A 24,191-nucleotide genomic window follows, 5' to 3' on the forward strand; every position below is an offset into this window, starting at 1 on the left:
CCCATCCTGTAATCCCAGGGCCCATAAATCTATACCCACCGCATTGAGGTGGACTCCATCATCCCGCAGATACCGCCATGTGTCCACTTCCAACTCCAGGTGGCGAACCACCAACCCCCCATTCCGACACACAAAGCGCCCCACTTCCTTGTTCAACTTAATCCGAGCCTTATTAAGGCGCGCGACCGACCTGGCCATGCGCCAGGACGTGCGGGCCACCATATCCGACCAAACTACAAGCAGCGCCGGAAAAGCCGTGCGCAGCCGAAGGAAATCCAACTTTATGTCCCTGATCAAGGCCCGCGCGGACCTGGCCCCCAAATCGTTGCCCCCGGCATGCAGCACCAAAACATCTGGCTGCCTGTCCAACCGGGCGAAACGATGCACTTCGGGAAGGACCCTGCCCCAAGTAAGCCCCGGCACCCCCAGCCACCTGACACAAGCCTCGTGCCGAGAAAAACCAAGTTGTCTACCATTAGGACGCACATCAGCTCTCCGGGCCCCCCAGAAAACATACGAGTGTCCCACGATCCAAACAAGGCAGGGTTCCAAACCTACAAGAAAAGGGGACAAAAGGAAAAGAAAACCAACCAATAATCAGATAACCAGCCGGGCCCACACCCCCCCAGCGACAAAACCACCCCCCGTACATACCCTACACCAACAGCTGTGGACGAACGTACAACAAGAACCTCCTAGACTCCCAGCGCCCAATGCGTTTGACCGCATCGTCATTCAATCCCCAGCGTGCAGCCTCAGTGGCCGCCCCGATCCGAAAGGAATGAGATGCAAACCTACTGGCATCCAAACCCAAAGAGCCCACACACCTTCTGAACACCGATACAAATTGAAAACGAGATAACGACGACCCGTCCGCATGCATTAAAAATGAACCGGGCCGCGAAGGGCGGAGTGCCCAGTAATCCCGAACCGCCCCTACCGGGCACAGCGGTGAAGACGGCACCGCGAACAACCGGACACGGACCCCCTTGCCACTCTGGTCCGTTTTGGACCGTCGAAGGAGGATAGTAACCCCCTCCCGACCGACAGAGACATCCTGACCCAATAGGCCCCCCGGCACCGTCCGGGAGGAGCTGACCAATTCCCCAATCCGGAAAGCCCCGAAGAAAGCGAGAGAAAAGGCCGCCTTAAACAACACCACCTCGTAACTCGAGGCGCAGTGCTCCCCCAATTGCCGGCAGACGTCCTGCAAAAGAGCGAAGGACACCGGGCGCCTAGTGTCCCTCCTCCGATAAGCCCTGGAATAGCCCCGTAACGCTTGTCTCACCACGAAGTCCTTCGTGTAATCCTGACAACCCAGAAATTTAAACAGAAAGGCCAGGCCGGACAACTTGCGAGCCACAGCGGAAGCCGACGCGCCCCTCTCAAAATGATCAGAGACAAAAGAAAGTAACACCCACCTGACCTCCGGACCCAGAGGATCCACCGATGCCACCCGCAACACCTCGAGCCACTCCAACCATACCTTGCAATAAGCCGACCACGTGGACTCGCTCACCGACTTCCTGATCCATCCAGCGAGGACCCCAAGGCAATCCCCCATAGCCACTCCGGACACGTGACTCCGCGTTGCTCCGCTGCCGGTGCCAACTCCCGGAACCTGTCCCACTGAAAACGAGACAGCGCGTCAGCAATATCATTCTTAACCCCCGGAATGTGCACAGCGTACAGGAAAACATTCAACCGTAGACACCGCAAAACCAAATACCTGAGGAGGCGCACCACCGGCTGAGACGAAGCCGACGCGCGGTTGATCACCTGAACCACCCCGAGATTGTCGCAATGGAGGCGAACCTTCAGGTTCCTGAACTCCGCCCCCCAAATCTCCAGGGCCACCGCCACCGGGAACAGTTCCAGCAACACCAAGTTGCTGACCAGCCCCGCTACCTGCCATGCCCCCGGCCAAGGGGCGGTGCTCCACGCCCCCCGGTGAAAAGCCCCGTACCCCGCCGAACCAGCAGCATCGGTAAACAGTTCCAAATCAAAGTTGCTGATCGGCCCGGCCATCCACAAGGATCTACCATTGTATGTGGCCAAAAAACCGTGCCACAGACGCAAGTCATCCCTGTGTTCCCTGTTGAGCCTGACGAAGTGAGTGGGCAACTTCACCCCCGAAGTCGCCGCCGACAGCCGTCGGCAGAAGACCCGGCCCATGGGCATAATGCGGCAGGCAAAATTCAATTTACCCAGCAACGACTGCAAGCTGCGCAACTGAATCTTGCGCAAACCCAGCACCCCTTCAATTTCAGCTCTCAAAGCCCCCAATTTATCCTCCGGTAGGCGACACTCCATGGCCTCCGAATCCACGACAGAAGCTGAGCACCGTGGTCGGGCCTTCCGTCTTGTCGGGGGCCAACGGAATGCCGAAGCTCCCGGCCACATGCTGCAACGTGGCAAGCAGGATCGCGCACCCGTTGGAAGCGGGCGGGCCCACACACAGAAAGTCGTCCAAATAGTGGATCACCGAATTCACACCGGAAACCTCCCGAACCACCCACTCCACAAAGGAACTGAAGGTCTCAAACAGCGCGCATGATATGGAGCAGCCCATAGGAAGGCAGCGATCCACATAATACGCCCCCTGCCACCGGCAGCCCAGCAATCGAAAACTGTCCGGGTGAACCGGGAGCAACCTGAACGCCGCCTCAATGTCCGAATTGGCCATCAAGGCCCCCCGCCCATAATGTCGCACCCAGGCCACCGCGGCGTCAAAGGAAATGTAAGACACCGTACAGGCCTCCGGGTCGATGGCGTCATTCACAGACCCACCCTTCGGGAAGGAGAGGTGGTGAATGAGGCGAAACTTGTTGGGTTCCTTCTTGGGAACCACCCCCAACGGCGAAACCACCAAGTCACGCACCGGCACCTCCGAGAACGGGCCCGCCATGCGACCGAGAGCCACTTCCTTGTGCAACTTATCCGACACCACCAAAGGGTGGCGCAATGCCGAACGCAAATTCCTCGCCACCGGCGGCACCGAGGCCAAAGAGCAAGGGATACGAAAACCCACCGCAAAACCCTCCCACAGAAGTCGAGCAGCCGCCCTATCGGGGTACCTATCTAGAAAAGGCCGCAGCCTTTCCACCCTCACCGGCGTCGTCCCCTTTGTGCGAAGGCTCTCCGGACCGCCCTTTTCCGGACTTAAAACACCGAGCCAAGGAATGGGAACCTCCGCAACCGGAGCATTCATGTTTGAAGCGACATGTGCCACCGAACTTACAGGAACCCTCATTAAATTGCCAGCAGAAACCCCTCCTCTTTGCGGCCGGCTGTCCCGGGGTCGCAGAACCACCGGCCCCCCCTGGAAAAAACTGATTCGGAGCCTTCGCAGACGACATGAGCCGCATCCACAGGCTGATGTCCTTGTGGTCCCACCGCAAGGACGGCCTAACCGCCTTCCGCTGCCGGAACTGTTCGTCGTACCGCAGCCAGGCCGACCCCCCGTAAACCCGATAGGCTTCCCCTACAGCGTCCATGTAGCAGAACAGGGCCGAGCAGTTTTCCGGCGCCTTTTCCCCTATGACGCCCGCCAGAATGGCAAAGGCCTGCAGCCAATTGGCGAAGGTCCGAGGGATAAGCCGATAGCGTCGCGCCTCCTCGTCCTCCTTCTTGCGCTCCTCCGGTTTAACCCTGTCCAGGTGAAACTTCTCGAGGGGCAACAGCGTGAAGATTTCCACGTACTCACCCTTCCAGATCTTCTCCCGGACTTCCTGCTTCAAATGTGCCCCCAACAGGCCCTCAAAACAAACATATACCTCACCTTTCGCTGAATCGTCCAGGCGAACAGCGTCCGCCTTCCCCTCCTTCGCCGTCCCGGTCTTGTCCCCCGTCGCCCCGGCCGTCACCGCCACCACTGCCGGAGCACCAACAACCTGGGGAGGGGCCCCAGCCCCCCCCGCAACTAGCCCCGTGGAAGACGGCCCCGCCAGCCCCGGGGCCCCCCCCGGCTCCGTGCCCGAGCCCCCCGCCGGAGGCACCCAAGCCGCCGCTGGAGACAAGCGGCCCCCGTCCCCCGGGGGCAAACGCCCCAAGAGGTCCCGTAGACCCAGGAGGAAGCCCCTCAAACCCCCATTATCACCCCCTTCCGGGGTCCCCGCCCCCACTGGCCGGGACACCCCCACCCCCCGAGCCCCTCCAGCACTCCCACCCCCCACATCAAACAAGCCCCGCAAATCAGACAAAGCCAGAGAAGGAATTGTGACCTCACCTGTCTGCCCGGGGGGGGGCGCCCCCAGCCGCCGATCCAGCCTCCCTCGTCGCCGACCGACCACCGACATCCTCTTCCACATCCGATCCGGACACTTCGCCTTCCGAACGATCGTCCCCGGGCACCGCCGACATCCGTCCACCAGGTGTCGCACTCCCGCCATCTGCAGAGCCGAGCGACAGGCGTCCACGCCCCCGTACTCCAGCTCCGCCCGACGGAGACCTCTGTGAACCAGCCGAACTTCCGATGACCCGGCCACGTGACTTGCCCCGCCGCGTCATCTCTCTGCGCCCAGCCGAGGCCGACTCCGAGTCCCGCCGATCACTGCTGCCACCGGCCGCCATGAAGCCGCTCCCACGCCGAGGCACCCCTCCGACCGGAGCATCGCCAGTAGGGGAGCCCGCCAGTCCAGTAGCACCCCGGCGAGAGGGACGGGGAGAGACCGAAGGCCGCCTCCCCCCACTACCCCCAGAGCTCCGTCCATGCAGAGGATTCCTCCCAGAGGCGCGCACGGCCGCAGCAGGAGTACGCTTAGCCGGCGGCCCTGAAGGGTCCCTGTCGGGGCTCCTAGGATGACGCTGAGCTCGAGGGGAAGGGTCCGGTGAAAAACGCTCCGGCGGCCGTGACCGCCGAGCCCGCGGGACCGCAAGCCCCTCCGAATCCTGTGCAGAGTCCTGAACCCCCATCAACGTGGAGACCTGGGACCGGAGCCACTCAGTCCCCTTCACCGCGGCAGCGGCCTTAATTTGCTCCAGCAAAACGTCCAAATCCGCCATCACAGACCAGGGAAGCTGAGGTGAGATGCTCTGCAGTGAAAAAGGTGGGTGACCAAGCTTCTTCTTCCTTCGTCCGTTGAACTTCCACTGACCTCCAATCTGAGGGGCCACCCCTCCTAACTGTACCTCAACCCCTCCCAAACCTGATACACCAATCCCTGAATACCCCCCAACTCAAAACAATTTAATTTAACTCACACCTGCCCTGTCTCCCCTCTTCACATGGTCATGTCTGCCCTGCGCTATTTTTTTTTTTTTTTCTTTCGCTTCGGGCCTTGCTGGAGGGCTAGCAATTCTGCAGTGGACCTGGGATTAGTGTCTGTGGGGAAGCAGAAGGTGGTGCGAGATGCTGTTCACTCCTTGTGTGCTATTTTACTAAGGGACTGAGTCGTTCCTAGCCTGTAATGGGTTGTTACTGAGCTGACAAGAGACTGTTAGCTCCTCCAGTAGTGAGCCAGCAGAAGCTGAACTAAAGGGAAGCAAGTTTGTGCAAGCCAAAGGACTGATTTCTGTGTCTGGATGCAAGAAGGAAATGTTGTGTGACTGGCTGTGCAGCAGTGGGGAACCCTGACTTCAGCAACTCCAGGGGGGGGGGGGGGGGGGAATGGTGCTACGTATACAATATTATTTGCCTATTATTTTACCCTTAGAGGCCACCAGAATTATTCTCTATCATACACATAGCAATGGTTGACAACTATTGCTTCAGGCTATAGGCAGTTTGTCACAAGTGGATTGGATAATGATTTGGACACAGGTGGTCATGAATGTAGAGGTTTGGTGAGCAAAGGTGTCAACATCAATTATAGGTAAAGACAAAAAAAATTCTCGCATGAGATTAAAAATGAATTCATGAATTAATTAATAAAAATGAGATAGCAAGAGCTACATAAGACTTTTACTGGTTTAAAATATCTTGGGCACATCATCTGTCTTTATAATCTAATTAAAAATATGCTACCCAGTGAAAGTGTTGAACTTGTTTAAATTACACTGTTCTAAAGCTCCTTAGGTGTCTTCGGAAGCGCGATCAGCTGGCTGCAATGATCTCTGTCTTCTTTCTACATTTGTGGCAATAATTGTTAAAACTGAATAGTCAACTTGAATCAGAATGCAATCTAAAGCCCCGTACACACGTACCGATTGTTGGCCATGAATTTTCGGCCGCCGCCCGATCGGCTGATTATCGGCTTGTTAGTATGATGATTCCGACAACCGACTGCGACTTTTCGGCCGAACAAAATCTGGTGTGCATGTTATAAAATTTTTGTTGGCCGTCACCAGAACGGCCGATTGTTCGTCAGTCAGTACAGATTTCGGCTGATAAAAGTCAGATGAGCAAGACTGGGCATGCTCAGAGAAGAAAAAACACACGAAAAGTAGACCAGAACATGACATCACTTCTGCAGTTGGTTGTTGTTGGCCGACAAAGTTTGTGTGCAGTCTAGAACACATTTCAACCAACACAACAACACTGGACAAAAGACGGCCGATCGGTCGACCAACAATCGGTGCGTGTGTACAGGGCTTAAGATATGGTGATGACACTCCTAACATTCGAATAACCCTTTAAAACCATTACACTATGAAACTGTTACCACGCTTTACAACCAGTATTGTTATACCATGCCCTGAATACAATACTTTACTAAAATGACACAGATGACAGTGACCTTCAATAACATGCTAAATGACTACATCATTTTTTTCTAAAGATCCTTTTATTTTACCTAAAAGCGGTATTAAACCTAAAAGCAAACATTTATTATATTGCAGCTTACCAATTCTTAGATGTGATGGTTGCATTTGTTTTCTTTTTAGGCTTTCTTTCCTTTTTCTTTCACCTTGTGATCTGCCCAGTAAGTCTGATGTTTTTCCAAAAGAACACACTCTCTTGCAGATGTATCAGTTTCAGCGATGAGAGAAACCATTTGCCATTGACAGGGGTTTTACAATGATCTGTTTTATTTATTTATGTAAAACCTTTATCATAAAAGGAAAAATAAACTGTTGCTGTAACTGCTTATACAGTTTGGGTTGGAGTTTGGTTTCAATTTGTTAGTGTTTTTAAATCTGCTAGTCTCCTCCCAGCAGACAATGCTCCTGTCCAAATATCGCCCCTGTGCTCCTTCATCCAGAGTGGAGGCACTTTAATACAGGAGGTGTGTTGCTGGCCAGATCACCAGGTAAAAAGAGAGGAAAATGACTAAATAAAGAAAACAAATGCAGCCACCACATCTAATGATTGGTAAGCTGCAATATATTAAATTTTTGCAGTTGAGTTTATTATCACTTTAAAGTGTATGTAAAATAAAAACTTTTGGGTGGGGGGGATAAAGTGGGGGATTAGTTAGACCCTCTGCTATGTGTTTTTTTTTTTTGCAGTCTGTGTCTGCTGGGGTTTTTTTAATTTGTCCTTGTGGCCATTGTCACTGAGACACATAGTAAACGTAAAAACTAGATTTTAGAGTTTTCATGAGAACATAAGGTAAGGCTAGGCTCACAATAATGCGGCTCTGCAAACCGCATCTTATGGGGGCTTGGTAGCCCATTTATTTGAATGGGTTGCCGTGCCTCCTGAAATGCAGAGAAAAAATCCCTGCACCATTTCTAGAATCGCAGCCCGCACGGGAACTGCAAATGCAGTGTGGGTCGCCAATGCAGGTATGATTTAGGATTAATGGCACCTGCACACATCTAGTGCATTTTTCTGTATGGGTGGTTGCTACTGCAGGAACAGGTGTAGTCTCGCACCAGGAACCCCCCACAAAGATGTGAATCCAGTCTAAGGGGAAATTTTCCACCAAGGACAAATGTTTTGGTGTCAGCTGTCTAGATGGGAACTCCCTCACCTTGGAGATATTTTCTCATACTTACTGTTGCATCTACAAGAAAGGACGTATACTTCCAATAGAGAGCTGACAATGCTGCCTCTGCTGCCCTGAAATCCTGAGCAGTGTTGAGCAGAGTTCTAATTTGCTAGACCAGTGGTTTCCAAACTTCAGCCTGGGGGCCAGATGGGGCACTATTCCTCCCAATAACACTATAAATGGAGCACAATTTCTCCCAATGACACCAACAATGGGGCCCAGTGACACCAATGATAGGGCACAATTCCTCCAAGTGACACCAACGATGAGGCACAATTCCCCCCACTTATACCAATTATTGGGCACAATTACTCTAACTGAAACAAATAACAGGGCATTATTCTTTCCCACTTATGTGGGGACCTTTTCTATTCCCAATGGCCTCAAAACGGCCCCCTAAAGTCTGAAGGACAGTAATCTGGCCCATTGTTTAGAAAGTTTGGAGACCCTTGTGCCATACTAAGGCTGGCCATACACTATACAATTTTCTTATTCAATTTCCTTTAGATTTACCTTAAACTATGTAGTGCAAGGGCCTGCCTGACTGCATACAAATTGAAAGTGTTTAGGTTTGACCCTATATTACATGGTTTTGGTAAATCTAAAGGAAAGTTGAACAAGAAAATTGTATAGTGTATGGCCAGCCTAAGGAACACCCCTCTCATGTTATGGAGAGAATATGATTTTTTTAGTCCAGCAGGAGAGAATATGGACTTTTGCAGAATTTCACTGCAGAAAAGGCAGCATTGTCTGCTCTTTACAGGAAATTAGAAACTCACTGGATTTTTGGCAGGCTCAATGGGTATTTTACTGTTCCTGCATCTTTTTAAAAAAATGGGAAAATGAGCATTTATTGCAAAGAAGTACTAAACATGTTTTTTTTGCTTTAAATATTATTGTGTCCAGACTTATATCAATAGTTATTTTGCAGTGCTCAAATAATAATAATAACCAAGGATGTAATATAAAGAATGTTCATCTTTTTGTTGTACCTGTTGATGCGGCTGCTTCACTCCCAGCTTCATTTACTTCAATAGAAACTTTTTGAACCATTTTTGAAATGTACAAGTTTGATGTATCTACAAAAATAAAAAATAGAAAACATGACAGACGACAAAAGATTTACATAGAATCTTGATGTTCGACCTTCTGTGTACATATTATTCACGACAAACAGTATCTGGAAATCAGCAAAGAATGATGTTGGAAAGTGAATGCTAAAACGCAAATGGCAAAATAACTAGCTGCTAGAAAGTAATTTACTGAAATGTGTCATACAATCTTCTTTATATATTTAGAACCCAGTTATATTCTAATTGTGGGCTCAATTATTCCTGCAATTGCTCACATAGCAATATGTGCATTGATTTCTTTCCTAATACACTCAGTGATATACTCAATTAGGTTACCTAGCTGAATGTTATAAAAAATATATCCAGAATGGAAGCCTGTCCCTTCTTCCAAAGGCTTTAAATCTTTAAATTCAAGAATGAGCAACCACCATACAACACAGGATATAACTGATGTATTTTCTTAAAGTCCAACTCTAGCCAAAATATTTCTTTGGTTCTAGATAGTGTGAGATAGGGTTAGAACCCCTCTCTGACTTTATTTGCTGTGTGTGTCTTAATTGAGGAGATTTTTTGGTCTGGTGAAATGGGATCATTGGAACAAGATGTAAGGGGGAATTTCTCAAGTAGAGAAAGCAACAAAAACACTTTAAAAAAAAAAACAGTGGAGAAAACATTAGAACCTCCTTAAAAATTACATTTAATCTGCTTATACTCTGCCTTCCCCATCAATATGCTAATGACATTTTAAAGTAAAATATTTCCATTAAATACCTTAATTTGTACCCAGTGACAGCATGTCTGTGCTTCTATATGCAGTGCAGGCAGATCATGGCTAGGGAGGGATAAGCAGGGTGTTTTACATACTATAGGTCTCTGAAGAAATCACAATATCCTGTCTCAGTGCTCCTTTTAAAAGCTCCCAGGCCTGATGCAAGCAATGGCCTGGTTCTTGAGAGGAGTTATATAAATATCAAAATGCCTTGATTGGCAGGTGTCAGTCTGGAGGAGTGGGTGTTTTCTAAGTAGACTGCATTTGCATGCAGACCATCCTAAGTAATGCCCACATGTGCTGCTGAGCCTTCATAAGAACTGAAATCTAATGCATGAAAGTAGTGGGCCAGGGACAGTAAAGCAGGCCATACATTATGCAATTATTTTGCCTTCAACCCCAGATTGAAGGAAAGAAAATCGTTGGATTACCTCCCGCAGCGCTATTGTGTTCTGGGCAGGGCCTACCTGCACGTGGAGGTAAATTTTGCGCGGAGCTCGCTCATTAATCCCCGGGACCAGATGAGGACTGCGGTCATGTGGGCAAACATTAGGGCAGTTCCCTGACTTAGAAATGAGCCTTTACTGGGCCAAGATTGCACCCTCTCCACCAGTCCAGCATAACTCTGTTAACTCACTCTAAAGTAACAGAATGGGGTCCTGCTGAGAACATAGTGCAGACCTCACGCATGCTCATTATGCCTTTCTTCCCGTATCCTCAGGCCATGGATCTCCATAATAAGGGTTTGGTTTCAGTTTCTATTGAATATCAGCCTGTCACCTTACCAGGTATCAAGCCTAATGACTGGTTGCTTGTGTCTTTAAACTTATGCTTGGTTACTCTTAACAATGGCATTTCTCTTCATTACTTCATACCGGTTGTGCTTTATAGACCCTGGTTCTTTTGATAAGCCAGAACCAACATGCACCCTTTTGAATAACTTTTGACCAGGCTCAGGACAGTTAATGTAACTTTACTGAAGAAATGCGAGATAACAGTTTAACATGAACAACGTCTTTCCCCTAACTAAGGCCTGGGGTCAAGTCCTGGGGAAAAAAGTGTGAAAACTCACCCAAGAATCCCCCCAACCACAAAAATAACAAAAGTGTGTGTGTGTGTGTGTATATATATACCTTTTGAGGAGCGAGGTCCCCTTTAGCGACTTGGTAAACTGACTCGAGCCACGATGAGCGGAGCAGGCAGATGACAGGTCCATGTCAACTCAGCATATGCAGAGCAGACACAGACTGGTATGCCATTAAAGTTCCTGTGCGTGTAAAGACAGGTGTCCCAATACTTTTGAAAATATAGTATAAATGATACCCCTTCCTCCCCAAAACATCAAACCCTTCACTATAGACCAAATAAAAAAGAGACAATGTTGTCTTCCTTTAATGAACTGACAGTCCAGACTTTTTCCACAGGCCAAATGTATGCAAAGTTAACAGTCAGTTCAATCTGTTACCAATAGAGTGCATGATAATAAGAACTGTATTACTTTACCCACAACTGGCGAGCAGAATTATAAACGACTCAACTAGGCATAAAGAGCCCACAAACTGAAAGGTAATTGAGAGGTGAATGACAGTGAACTTGACTGTATACCTCTCAGGCACGTAATTGGCAGTATGTGTGAATAAGGGCCTACCCAATCCATAAAGCCTCCCAATACTGTTCAAATGTCAGAAGCTCCCCTCTAAAATGCAGATGCCCTAATGTAACCATTAAGTCCATCAGCTGCAATAAATTTCCTGATGCCAAACGAAAAATAGCATAATTTGTAGGACAGCAGGGGATAAATATTAGAATGAAAGGAAAAGGGGAACAGTAATAAGCCCCCTTTTCCTCATGGGAGAGTGGCTGGGGAAATAGGTAGAATAGTTCATAAGGTAATTTTCCCTCCTTTTCTCCTCAGGTAAAGAGGGAGGGACTCCTAAGGTATCCTGAGGGAATAGAAATAGTGGGCGTGGTGTTGCAGGGGTCAGAGCACCTATAGGAATAGGTATAGGGTAGAAGTTTCTAGAGCCCTCTGAGCCCCTATATAAGGTAGAGCTCTCCTCAGAGGGGCTCATTCGCCTCAGAAGATTTAGCAGTGTGAATTCAGGAGCTGCCATTTTTTGGAGTATAGGAGACTTCTGAGGCGAGAGGATGAGCCTATTGAGACAAATTATAGAAAGAGCAGGGGAGGACGGTGGTGAAGAGTGGTTACGAATGTGCTTAAGCTTACCAAGGAATGCGAGACAAGCAGCCGGTGGGAATTCTGCTGCGGACGTGCGGGCTGAGGTGATTCCAGCTTTGAATGCCCCGCCGACGGAAGAAGATACGGCTGAGATGGAAGAAGGTCCGGGTCAAGTGAGAAGAAGCACCGTCATTTCGGAGGGACGGACGAAGAGGAAGAGAACGCCTGCCAGGCGGCACTCACAGTCACCAGCGAGACCTCCCGCGAGAAGGCCCGGGACCGGGACACAGCGCAGGCGCGGTGACCGGGAGTCAGCGTCATCAAGCGGCGCCGGGAGCGGAAGAAATGAGGAAGGCTCCGGTCGTGGAAGACAAGCTCCGGTGCCGGAAGAGTCTCCGCGGCAAGAGATACAGGGCGGGAGCGGAAGGAGAGCTGAAGAGCCGGAGGTGGAAGGTCAAGCAATCCCGGTGGTCGGGGAGGAGCTGGAGGAGAGACTACAAACACAGCAGGATAATGAGAATGGTGAGTGGACAACGCTGCCAATTCTCTCCAATATATCTGAAATGTTATTTAAATTGTCTAGAGATGTTAGGGAGCTGCAGCAAAACAGTAGATTGGTTCAGAGTAGCCAGGTTGCAGAGCCAGCTTTGTCAGCAGCAGAAGTATGGGCGCCACCTTGTGGGGGCTTAGCTAAAGACAGGAGTATGCAGGAGAGTATGGTGGATTTAGTTGAATTAGATGGTAGACAGGTGGCAAGGTCACAAAATATTCCTGAAACATGTCTTAAGGAAGCTATACCTTGTGAGGTGTCACCGCTGGGCTTCCATCTATCACCGGGAATAAAAGAAAAGATTTGGAGAGGTGAGTTTATGGATATACTATCTCTTCTGCCATCAGCTAGAGAATTTATTAATAAGAGTGACAAAAAAGATGATAAGTCAGAAGAGGATAGGAAAAGGCCTGTTGCTAAGAATTTTAACAATTGGCTGCAATCCTTTTTTATTTTTGCTGCAGTTCTTTGTGAGAAGTCACCTGAAAAGAGTGTTGGACTTTTCCAACACTTGGATATTATTTTAGAAGCGTACAAGAGCTTCAGTGGTTTTGGATGGTATAGTTACGATGAGGCTTTTAGACAGAAACTGTCAGTGCACAGGAATTTAAGATGGGGGATTAAGGACGTAGGATTGTGGCTTAACCTTTTTCTACCCCAGAAATCAGGTTATGTCAAGCAGCCTGGTCCCTCCTCGCAGCAGTCCACCACTACATATAGAAAAGGGATCTGCTTTAACTATAATGATGGACAGTGTAAATGGCCCCATACATGCCGATATAGGCATGAATGTGCATTTTGCGGGGGAAGTCACCCGGTGTCAAAATGTTTTAAGAAACTGTCCGCTAACAACCAACAGAACCTTCAAAAAGGCAACCTCCCCAGTGAAATTACAAAAAATGTTGCCCTACCTGTTAGTTTTCCCAGACAAGGTGAGGGCTCAACTACTGTTTGAGGGCTTTGAGGAGGGCTTCTTGTTGCCCTCCTTTTCAGGTTTAGGTTGTAGGCAGTTTAACAATTTAAAATCAGTTGATCAGTTCCCTAGTGTGGTCCAAGAAAAATTAGATAGAGAAATTTTGGAAGGAAGGATGGAAGGTCCTTTTGTTTCACCTCCTTTTAAAAATTTTAGAGTTTCCCCATTAGGTATTGTCCCAAAGAAGGAGAAAGGTTCTTTCAGATTAATTCACCACCTTTCATTTCCCAAAGGGGAATCCTTAAATGACCAGATAGACCCAAACTTAATATCAGTATCATATGCTTCATTTGAGGATGCTCTTGAAAAGCTTAGGGCTTTAGGTGCAGGGACTTTAATGGCTAAAGCGGACATAAAATCCGCTTTCCGTCTACTCCCCATTAACCCGGTTTGTTTTAACTCTTTGGGAATTTTCTTTAAGGACAAATTCTACTTCGACAAATGTCTCCCGATGGGGTGTTCAGTTTCATGTAAATATTTTGAAGATTTTGCTTGTTTTTTGGAATGGGTAGTGATGAAAGACGCAGGTTCTAACTTTATGATTCACTACTTAGATGACTTCTTGTTCATGGGTAAAGCAGAATCGTTAGAATGTCTTCAATTATTAAATACGTTTTTCAATATTTGTAGTAAGTTTGGAGTCCCATTGGCGGTTGAAAAGACGGTGTATCCCACCACATGTCTGGAGTTCCTAGGAATTACAATAGACACGGCGGCGCTGGAGTTCAGATTGCCGGAAGAAAAAATTCAAAGGATTAAAGGTATGTTAATTAATCTGGTTAGGAGAAAGAAAGTGTGTTTGAAAGAGATTCAATCTCTTTTGGGCCTACTGGCTTTCGCCTCAAGAATCATGCCGGTAGGAAAGGCATTCTCCAGGAGAATGTACTTGGCAATCTCTGGGCTAAAATCCCCTTTTTCTCATATTAGGGTGACCAGCGATATTAGGGAAGACATGTTAGTTTGGCTTCAGTTTTTAGAACATTTCAATGGGAGGAGTTTATGGCAGAAGGAATTCATTATTGATGAGGAATTTTTATTATTTACTGACTCTGCTGGTTCGGTAGGCTTTGCAGCGATCTGGCGAAACCATTGGTGCGCAGATCGCTGGAGCCAAAGCTGGAGAGGAAAAGGTCTATTGAAAAATATAGTTCTTCTGGAGCTTTTTCCCATAATAGTCGCTCTGGAAGTATGGGGAAAAGAATTTAGTAATAGAAGGATATTGCTTAGTACGGATAACAAAGGAGTAATGTACGCTATCAATTGTTTAACATCCAAGTCTCCACCAGTCATTGCTCTTTTGAGATATATGATTTATTTATGTCTGAAATATAATATATGGCTTAAGGCTCGACATGTGCCTGGTAAGAGCAATGACATGGCAGATGCGCTATCTCGCCAACAGATGAGCAGATTTTTCCAACTATTACCAGAGGCGGATCCAGTGGGTACCAAATTCCCAAGGAAGTTATGGGAGTTGATATAAGTCTGGTTACAGAGAATATCAAACACTCCATAGCCCTTTCGACCATGGCAGGTTACCAGTCAGCTTGGCTGATGTGGATTTCTTTTCTGAAGGATCTAAAAGAAGATGAACATAATTTTTCTGAAGGACTTGTAATGTTGTTCTTAAATAGTTTATTCAAGAAAAATTACTCCTGGGCACACGTGAATAAAATCTTGGCCGGAGTTTCGTTTTTTCAAAAAATGAGAAATTTACCATCTTGTGTGTCGTTTTTTACAGTTAAGCAGGCGCTTAAAGGATATAGGAGGAGGAGTTATAGCAGTGATAAGCGCAGTCCAATTACACCAAAAATTCTTTTGGACCTATGTATGGCCACAGGTGAGGTTTGTTTTTCTGTTTTCGAAGCTGCCCTGTTCAAAGCAGCCTTTTCTCTAGCATTTTTTGGAGCTTTGCGGATTTCAGAGTTATTAAATATTTTAAGAAAGGAGGTAAGTCTGGAGGGTAACTTAGTGAGGATTAAGATAAGAAGGTCAAAAACAGACCAGGTAGGTAAAGGATGTGTTATTTGTTTACATGCTCTCAGTGGTTCTCTCATATGCCCAGTTAAGTCATTGCAACAGTATCTTGAGTTAAGACCAAGTTTTGGTGAAAAGGCTCTTTTTATTCATGCATCAGGTGCAAACTTATCTAAATATCAATTTAATAGCGTTTTCAAGAAATGTGTGGTCAAGTTAAATTTACCAGGAATGCATTTGACATCACACTCTTTTCGGATAGGGGCAGCCACTGAGGCATCTAGATTAGGATTGGAAGATTCAATAATAAAAAAGGTTGGAAGGTGGAAGTCAGATTGCTATCAATCATACATCCGACCTAATTCATTTGTTTGATTCTTTTCAGATGGAAAAAGGATCATTTGGATTGTCGGGCATTCGTATATCTTTTGGGCGTTCAAGAGGGCAAGACAGAGGGTTTACTCGGAAAATTTGGGACTGGATCCAGAGAAATTCAAAGTATACTGGTATGGTAGGAGGGGCATGGTTTGGGCTGACCTACTATTTGAGTTAAACAGGTTACAATCATTGTTTCCTCCTCCGGATGCACTTATCGTGCATTTAGGAGGAAACGATATTGGTCAGGAAAAAACTTTGGAATTGATCTTCAGAATCAGGGATGATCTTTTTAGTTTTGGGTTGTCGTCACCAAATACTGTTATTATCTTTTCTGAAATCGTTCAAAGGCTGAGGTGGTTATTTTCACCTTATTTGAAGAGTTTGGAAAAGATAAGAAGAAGGATTAATAGGTCATTGGCTAAACTTTTGCCTAGTATAGGTGTTATGTCTTTCAGACATAGGGAATTGGAAGGGGGTACGGAAGGATTGTACAGGGATGATGGGGTACATCTTTCCGAGATAGGATTGGATGTTTTTAACGCAGACCTGTCGGATTGTGTTGATATGGCCGCGGTGCGGGGTCGTTGGTGACAGAAGGGGTTAGTTTTCCCCCTTCTGTCTTTTGGAAGTTGATGCTTGAAATGTGATGTTATTTATCCGGCCTGAGCTGTGGTGGCTAGGCTGTTGAGTGTGTTTAAATTTTTAATTATATATTTATTTATTGAAGTTATTTTAAAATAAATAATAAACGGCCGCGGCCTATATATTTTCCAAATAATACAGGTGTCTGCTTCTTATTTTATTTACTTAAGTAAAAATGCTAAGTTGTTATTGAATCCTGCCTACTGTCCCATGAAAGGAAAAGGGGAACAGTAATAAGCCCCCTTTTCCTCATGGGAGAGTGGCTGGGGAAATAGGTAGAATAGTTCATAAGGTAATTTTCCCTCCTTTTCTCCTCAGGTAAAGAGGGGGGACTCCTAAGGTATCCTGAGGGAATAGAAATAGTGGGCGTGGTGTTGCAGGGGTCAGAGCACCTATAGGAATAGGTATAGGGTAGAAGTTTCTAGAGCCCTCTGAGCCCCTATATAAGGTAGAGCTCTCCTCAGAGGGGCTCATTCGCCTCAGAAGATTTAGCAGTGTGAATTCCCCATCCCCCCCCCCTTTTTTTTTTTTTTTTTGTCGCGGCTGTTAAAAAAAAAAAAAAAAAAATAATAAATAAATATATATATATAGATATATAATAAGTAAGTGGTGTCGTTTTTGCTATAGCAAAGGGCAATTTTATATGTTTTTGAGTGGAAGTTGATGCTTGAAATGTGATGTTATTTATCCGGCCTGAGCTGTGGTGGCTAGGCTGTTGAGTGTGTTTAAATTTTTAATTATATATTTATTTATTGAAGTTATTTTAAAATAAATAATAAACGGCCGCGGCCTATATATTTTCCAAATAATACAGGTGTCTGCTTCTTATTTTATTTACTTAAGTAAAAATGCTAAGTTGTTATTGAATCCTGCCTACTGTCCCATAAAGTATGGAGCTGGCTGTCTAGGATGCGTGAGAGTAGATAGGAGGGCAGTGTCATTTTATAGCAGTCGGCATAGGTAAGCAGCCTGGAGTAAAGGATAGAGGCAATAGTCACTCAGCAGGTATAGTTACTGAGACCATTCTCAAAGCCATTGTAAGCACATCACATTTACTGTGCAGTAGTCAGCGTGGCTCTCACCCACAGCTAGCCGCTCCACCCTCCTGCCACCTTCCAGTTGTCATCAAAGCTCTTCTCCATTCATGTTTCCCAGCCACTGTAATCAAAGCAGCTCGCATTCAAATACACAGCCGCCTGTCAATTATCAGAGCTTCCGCTTGGCGTCCCACTGCTCACCAGTTTCCCATATCGCTGAACCTACTTCCAGGGTAGGCGGGTATGGCCTTGAAGGTACAAGACAGCACACCAGTGACGTCAACGCATTTTGCCAATAGGGAGTAACTACGGCTTCATCAGGGTGTGCTGGCAACTATATACACAATCTCCACAAAAAAGAAGCGTTATTAGGGTGTTACCTACTACCACAGTGCCTATATAACATTAAAAAACAGTATAATCAAACCAGATAAATCTTCAAACTTTTTAGTTCCTTCCTCCCTTGATTATACTGTTATATAGGCCCTGTGGTAGTAGATAACGCCCTAACAGCGCTCCTTAAAGTTCTTAAGAGACAACTTTACCGTTTAATGATATGTGAATGTTGTATTATATAATGCTTTTGGAGGAGGTTCTGATAGGCGGTATAGAAAATAAAGATAATCAGCGCAATCCCTGTCTAAACAATACAAGTGATGTGCACAAAGCTGCAAGCAATCAGTGCCAAACACAAAACACCTAAGATAATGTATAAATAAGATTGCTGCGCTAAGTGAATAAAAATCAATAAATGGCAAATAATCGCTTAGTGAAAAATAATACTAGATAATGTGACCATAATCTCAAATAGTATGATAAAACAAATAATGAATATTAAATCAGAAAAATCCGTGCAACTCTGGGCATTCAAACACTTCCTGGTACCTCCGGGACCGGAGTGATGATGAGCAGGCTCCTCCCCCGTACGTGTTGCGTCATCGACTTCGTCAGCGGGGTCTATGACGCAAAGCATACGGGGGAGGAGCCTGCACGTCATCACGCCGGTCCCGGAGGTACCAGGAAGTGTTTGAATGCCCAGATAGCTTGCACTGCTCAAGTGCTGTACAATGTAAGTGCAATTTCAGTATATGCAATAAATAGCCTTATACTGAGACAGAGAGCACTAGATCTCCTCTTTATTTCTTCACCAATGCCATTTACAACCTGAATGACTGTTCTGGAGGCGGTGGCAGGAGGACTTACCAGGCGACTGTGATTTTATCCTATGCGCATTGTGACTCTCATGAGTCTTACTTTGAGGTGAGCTGCTAATCTTACCATTGTCACGTGGATCACTTGGAGTGAAGCATGCAGCACTTTAATCACAGATGAAGATTTATTTATTTATTTATTTTTGTGTCACATGAGTTGCACTGTGCATTGGGACTTATTTATCACAGTAATATTGTGTTACTTTATTTGCACTGTGTATTGGGACTTTCAATATCACGGATTTTTTTGATTTAATATTCATTATCTGATAGGCGGTATACCCGCCATGTTAAAAGGGGATGTTCCTCACTTGCCAGCACGTTCTGAAGAAACCAAAGTTATGCCCAACACGACAGCATGCCTGATGTGCTGGGCTTTTATTGTTTTGGGCACAATCAATTAAAAATGAAGGTACAGGAACACCACCAAATGTTATCTCTCTAACCTTTTGAAGCTCACAGCTTAGAAACATTCCCATCCTTATGTAACAATTAGCCCTGAGTAGTCATTACCTGCTGGTTGTTTCTCAGCACTGCAGCTCAGGTCTCTGCAGTGCACACCTGACCTAATAAGTACATCTTAAGTAGACTGCTCAACATTCAGCCTGTGCATAAAAGTAATGGGCCTTGGATTAAAACACTGTAAAGAATGGCATATTTTATCCCCTGCAACTGCAGGAAGCCAAGAGTGCTTTTGAATTGAAGAGAAACTCCACTTTTGCTGAAAAAAAAAAAACATCCCCCCCTAGGTGATCTATGTACATTGCAAGAATTTTAGGAAACTTTGTTGCAGATTCCTACCTTTTGTTATCCTGAAGAAATCACTGTGTGTTTGTCTGTGTCCATGTGGGAAAGTCAATCGCATGGGAGTGGTTTCATAATTATTAATCAGCTGCTGCACCTGCAGGGCTCTAATGAGGAAATCTGCTAGGTCTGCATCCCTTTAGATGTGATTACCTATTGGGAGTATCTCACTAAAAATTACATTTTTGGTGCAGGGGATGCCTGCATTCTGACTTGTATCATGGTGCAGACCTCTGGGAAAATCAGTGAGCCAAACACAAAAGGAGGAAATTATATTTTTTTTTTTTGGGGGGGGGGGGGCTCCAGGCAGCCATATTGCATTGCATTTTACAGAAAATACAGCACTGCAGATTGAAAAGGATAGGTAATTTTTAATAACATTCAATCACAATATGACTTGTGTTGCAGTTGTATATACACTATATTATTATTATTTTGCTATTTATTTTTTCCCTCGAAAGTGGAGTAAGCCCCCGTTCACACTAAGGCGACCTGTGAGGCGACCTGGTCGCCTCACAGGTCGCTGTAGGTCGCCTCCCATAGGGAAGCTGCGGACCCGTTCTAATAGGAGCGACACAAGTCGCTCCGACTTAGAAAAAGGGTCCGGAGCTTCTTTGGGGCGACCCGGAGGCGACTGCCATAGACTTCAATGTTATGAAGTCCGTGGCGGCCGCTCCGAGGTCACGGCGCGCTGCTCGCACCGCGACCTCGGAGGTCGCGGTGCGAAGTAGCGTCACTCGTATGTGAACGGGCACTTACCCTTTGAAGAGTAAAACCTAATTTTTAAGTGAATGTGATCCAATAGCTGGGTCAATAATTTTTGTAGGCACTTGAACGTTTTTGATAACATTTGTATAAATCACCTGTTATTCCTGAAAGATCGCAATTTTGGTCGAACACATTGCTCACTTTTAGGTTCAGCAGAGCACGCTTTAAATCAATCTTGCGTTCTATTTTAAATCTGCAAAGATAAAAATTACACAATATTCAAATGATGCACTTATATAGCCTATCACTTTCACTTATTGTTGGTGTGTATTTATGCCATATCCAGTAAGCAAGCCATATTAGAGACATGCCACATGGCTCAAAAGAACTTTTAGGCTCCTTTCACAATTGTGCTTATATCTATGGTCCTCAAAAAGCAATAAAATGTTCCCAAAGCAGTGACGGGACTACTTTGAAGTCAGTGCGACTTGAAGTCGTACAGATATGAACAGTACTCAGTGGAAATCATGGAGTACGACTTGTCATGTGACTTTGCAGTCCCAAATCGCAGGACAAGTCGCACAAGTGTGAAAGGGGCCTTAAAGAGAATTACAAAAGCACATGTAGTAGTATTGCAGGAGCCAATCAAATTTAAGATTTATTTCTTAACTGGTTGTCGACCACATGCCGCCTTTTTACTGCGGCAGTGTGGCTCTCCCAGGCAAACCGAAGTAGGTCTACGTCGGTCGCTTAAAGGCAACTAGGGGGCGAGCACGCTCCGCCGGCGGCGTGCTCTCGCCTACGCTCGTCAGCGGGGAAGCCAATGCACGGGTCAGGCGACTCCGATTGCCGCCTGACACTCAGGATTGTTTCCCACTGAGAGAGAAGAACGGTCAGATGTTGTAAACACAACTTACTGTTCTTCTCCCTGGAATGATCACAGAGCGCCTGTGATCCTTCTATATAGGATCACATGTCTCTATGGTCATTTCAGAAGCCACGCCCCCCCATAGTTAGAATCACTCCCCTAGGCTCACATTTAACCTCTTGATCACCCACAATGTTAACCGCTTCCCTGCCAGTGCCATTATTACAGTAACTGCATATTTTTAGCACTGATTACTGTAGTAATGTCACTGGTCCCCCCAAAAGTGTCATAAATGTCAGTCAGGGGTCCGATCTGTCCGCTGCAATGTCGCAGTCCCGCAAAAAATCGCTGATCGGTGCCATTACTAGTAAAAAAAAAAAAAAAAAACAACAAAAATTACATAAATCTTTCCCGTAGTAGACACAAAAACGTTTACGCAAACCAATTAAAATATGCTTATTGTGATTTTTTTTTTACCAAAAATATGTAGCAGAAAACAAATATTAAAAAAATTTGATTTTTAAATATTTTTTGGGGGGGATGTCATATAGCAGAATGTGAAAAATATTGGGTTTTTTTTTTCAGAATTGTCACTCTTTATTTTTTTGTTTATAGCACAAAAAATAAAAATTGCACAGGTAATCAAATACCACCAAAAGAAAGCTCTATTTGTGGGAAAAAAGGACATAAATTTTGTTTGGGTACAGCATCGCACGACCGTGCAATGTTTCAGTTCATGTCACGCAGCGCCAAGTTGAAAAAAGTGGCCTGGTCATTAAGGGGGCAAATCCTTCCGGTCTCAAAGTGGTTAAATTGGTCTTTTCTTAGCAGGGAAATGAATATAACTAGTAACATTGGGACATCACAAATAGTTCTTACTTCAGACACACTGATAAATTACCTTCTATGTTTCATCCATAGGCCCACCAAAGGAAAGCCAAGGAAAGGATTATATCTGTGATTTATAAACAAAGAATGGAGGCCTATGACATGCACTGCTAACTTTTGACAATAGAAGGTCTTTACAGGGCTTTATGGGTAAAATGAACATGGATCACTGTGTGGAATAAGAGCTGGAAAATCTGCACATGTGCATGGTGTGCTTTGGTAGGGTTATGTACTGCATTGCAAACAAGGGTGGGATGGGGGCTTAGAAATGACTACATGTACATTGTACTGGTTACATGAAGTTGTGACATGGTCATGCTTTAGTGCAGGGATTCCCAAACTACGGCCCTCCAGTTGTTCAGAAACTACAATTCCCATCATGCCTAGTCATGTATGTGAATGTTAGAGTTTTACAATGCCTCATGGGATGTGTAGTTCTGCAACAGCTGCAGGGCTGTAATTTGGGAATCCCTGCTCTAGTGATATGGACTGATTAGTAACATTGAACTATTGTATGTTGGTGACATTCTACTCCGAATTGCCACAAGTTGAGAAATGACTTCTGATAAGGTGTCACAACTAGTGTTGAGCGAACACGGACTGTATTATTCGTGTTCGTACCGAATAATTGGATTTTTGTTATCAGTGTTCGGTCGTTTTATTTCCGGGTTTTGCATGTTTTGGCGCTCTTTTCATGGCGGGCTTTCAACAGCCAATCAACAATCGTTTAACTGGTGTGCCTTAAGCTATCCCAGACATGCCTGCAAATGTATGAGTAGCTGTGATTGGCCGTCTGAAGCATGTGACCAAGTCTTTATAAGTTCGAGGCAGCCGCAGCGGCGTCATTCTGCTGCTTAGCTCAGGGACAGAGCACACATACATGCTGGCTGCTGATTAGGGAAAGACAGGCAGGGAAAACGAATTGGTGTCCGGATAGAATTTAGGGTCAGGTCGGAGTGTTTAGGCAGGGCGAGTTGTAGGCATTTTAGGGATAGAGTCTGCTGAATTATAGGGTCAGTGTCTTCTACAAACTACAATCGATATTGCTGTGTGGTGTGGGATAGGAGATAGGCAGGTGTCAGTGATCCACATCCATTTTTCTGTGTGTGGGCTGCAGTGAACACAATCTTTTTGGGGTGCAGTGAACACAATCCTTTTGGGGTGCAGTGAACAAAATCTTTGTGGGGTACAGTGAACACAATCTTTGTGGGGTGCAGTGAAGACAATCCTTGTGGGGTGCAGTGAAGACAATCCTTGTGGGGTACAGTGAACACAATCTTTGTGGGGTGCAGTGAAGACAATCCTTTTGGGGTGCAGTGAACACAATCTTTGTGGGGTGCAGTGAACAAAATCTTTGTGGGGTACAGTGAACACAATCTTTGTGGGGTACAGTGAACACAATCTTTGTGGGGTGCAGTGAGACAATCCTTGTGGGGTGCAGTGAACAAAATCTTTGGGGGGTACAGTGAACACAATCTTTGTGGGGTACAGTGAACACAATCTTTGTGGGGTGCAGTGAAGACAATCCTTGTGGGGTGCAGTGAAGACAATCCTTGTGGGGTGCAGTGAACAAAATCTTTGGGGGGTACAGTGAACACAATCTTTGTGGGGTACAGTGAACACAATCTTTGTGGGGTGCAGTGAAGACAATCCTTTTGGGGTGCAGTGAACACAATCTTTGTGGGGTACAGTGAACACAATCTTTGTGGGGTGCAGTGAAGACAATCCTTGTGGGGTGCAGTGAAGACAATCCTTGTGGGGTACAGTGAACACAATCTTTGTGGGGTGCAGTGAAGACAATCCTTTTGGGGTGCAGTGAACACAATCTTTGTGGGGTGCAGTGAACAAAATCTTTGTGGGTACAGTGAACACAATCTTTGTGGGGTACAGTGAACACAATCTTTGTGGGGTGCAGTGAAGACAATCCTTGTGGGGTGCAGTGAAGACAATCCTTGTGGGGTGCAGTGAACAAAATCTTTGGGGGGTACAGTGAACACAATCTTTGTGGGGTACAGTGAACACAATCTTTGTGGGGTGCAGTGAAGACAATCCTTGTGGGGTACAGTGAACAGAATCTTTGTGGGGTGCAGTGAAGACAATCCTTTTGGGGTGCAGTGAACAAAATCTTTGTGGGGTACAGTGAACACAATCTTTGTGGGGTACAGTGAACACAATCCTTGTGGGGTGCAGTGAAGACAATCCTTGTGGGGTGCAGTGAACAAAATCTTTGGGGGGTACAGTGAACACAATCTTTGTGGGG

The 24,191-nt window shown here is 46.0% G+C and overlaps 1 protein-coding gene across 1 annotated transcript in view; it reads right to left on the reverse strand.

The window, feature by feature from the left end:
- SERPINI2 (serpin family I member 2) overlaps window positions 1–24,191 on the reverse strand; it is a gene marked incomplete at its 5' end in the record, with an annotated part of 95,680 nt that overhangs the window by 10,283 nt on the left and 61,206 nt on the right. The window contains 2 exons of the mRNA XM_082252183.1: window positions 8,867–8,953; window positions 20,331–20,428. Of these exons, the coding sequence (XP_082108309.1) occupies window positions 8,867–8,953; window positions 20,331–20,428 (185 nt within the window). The remainder of the gene's footprint in view (window positions 1–8,866; window positions 8,954–20,330; window positions 20,429–24,191) is intronic.

Source organism: Pelophylax lessonae (assembly GCF_965119305.1).
Source record: "Pelophylax lessonae genome assembly, chromosome: 3".
Classification (NCBI taxonomy): Eukaryota; Metazoa; Chordata; class Amphibia; order Anura; family Ranidae; genus Pelophylax; species Pelophylax lessonae.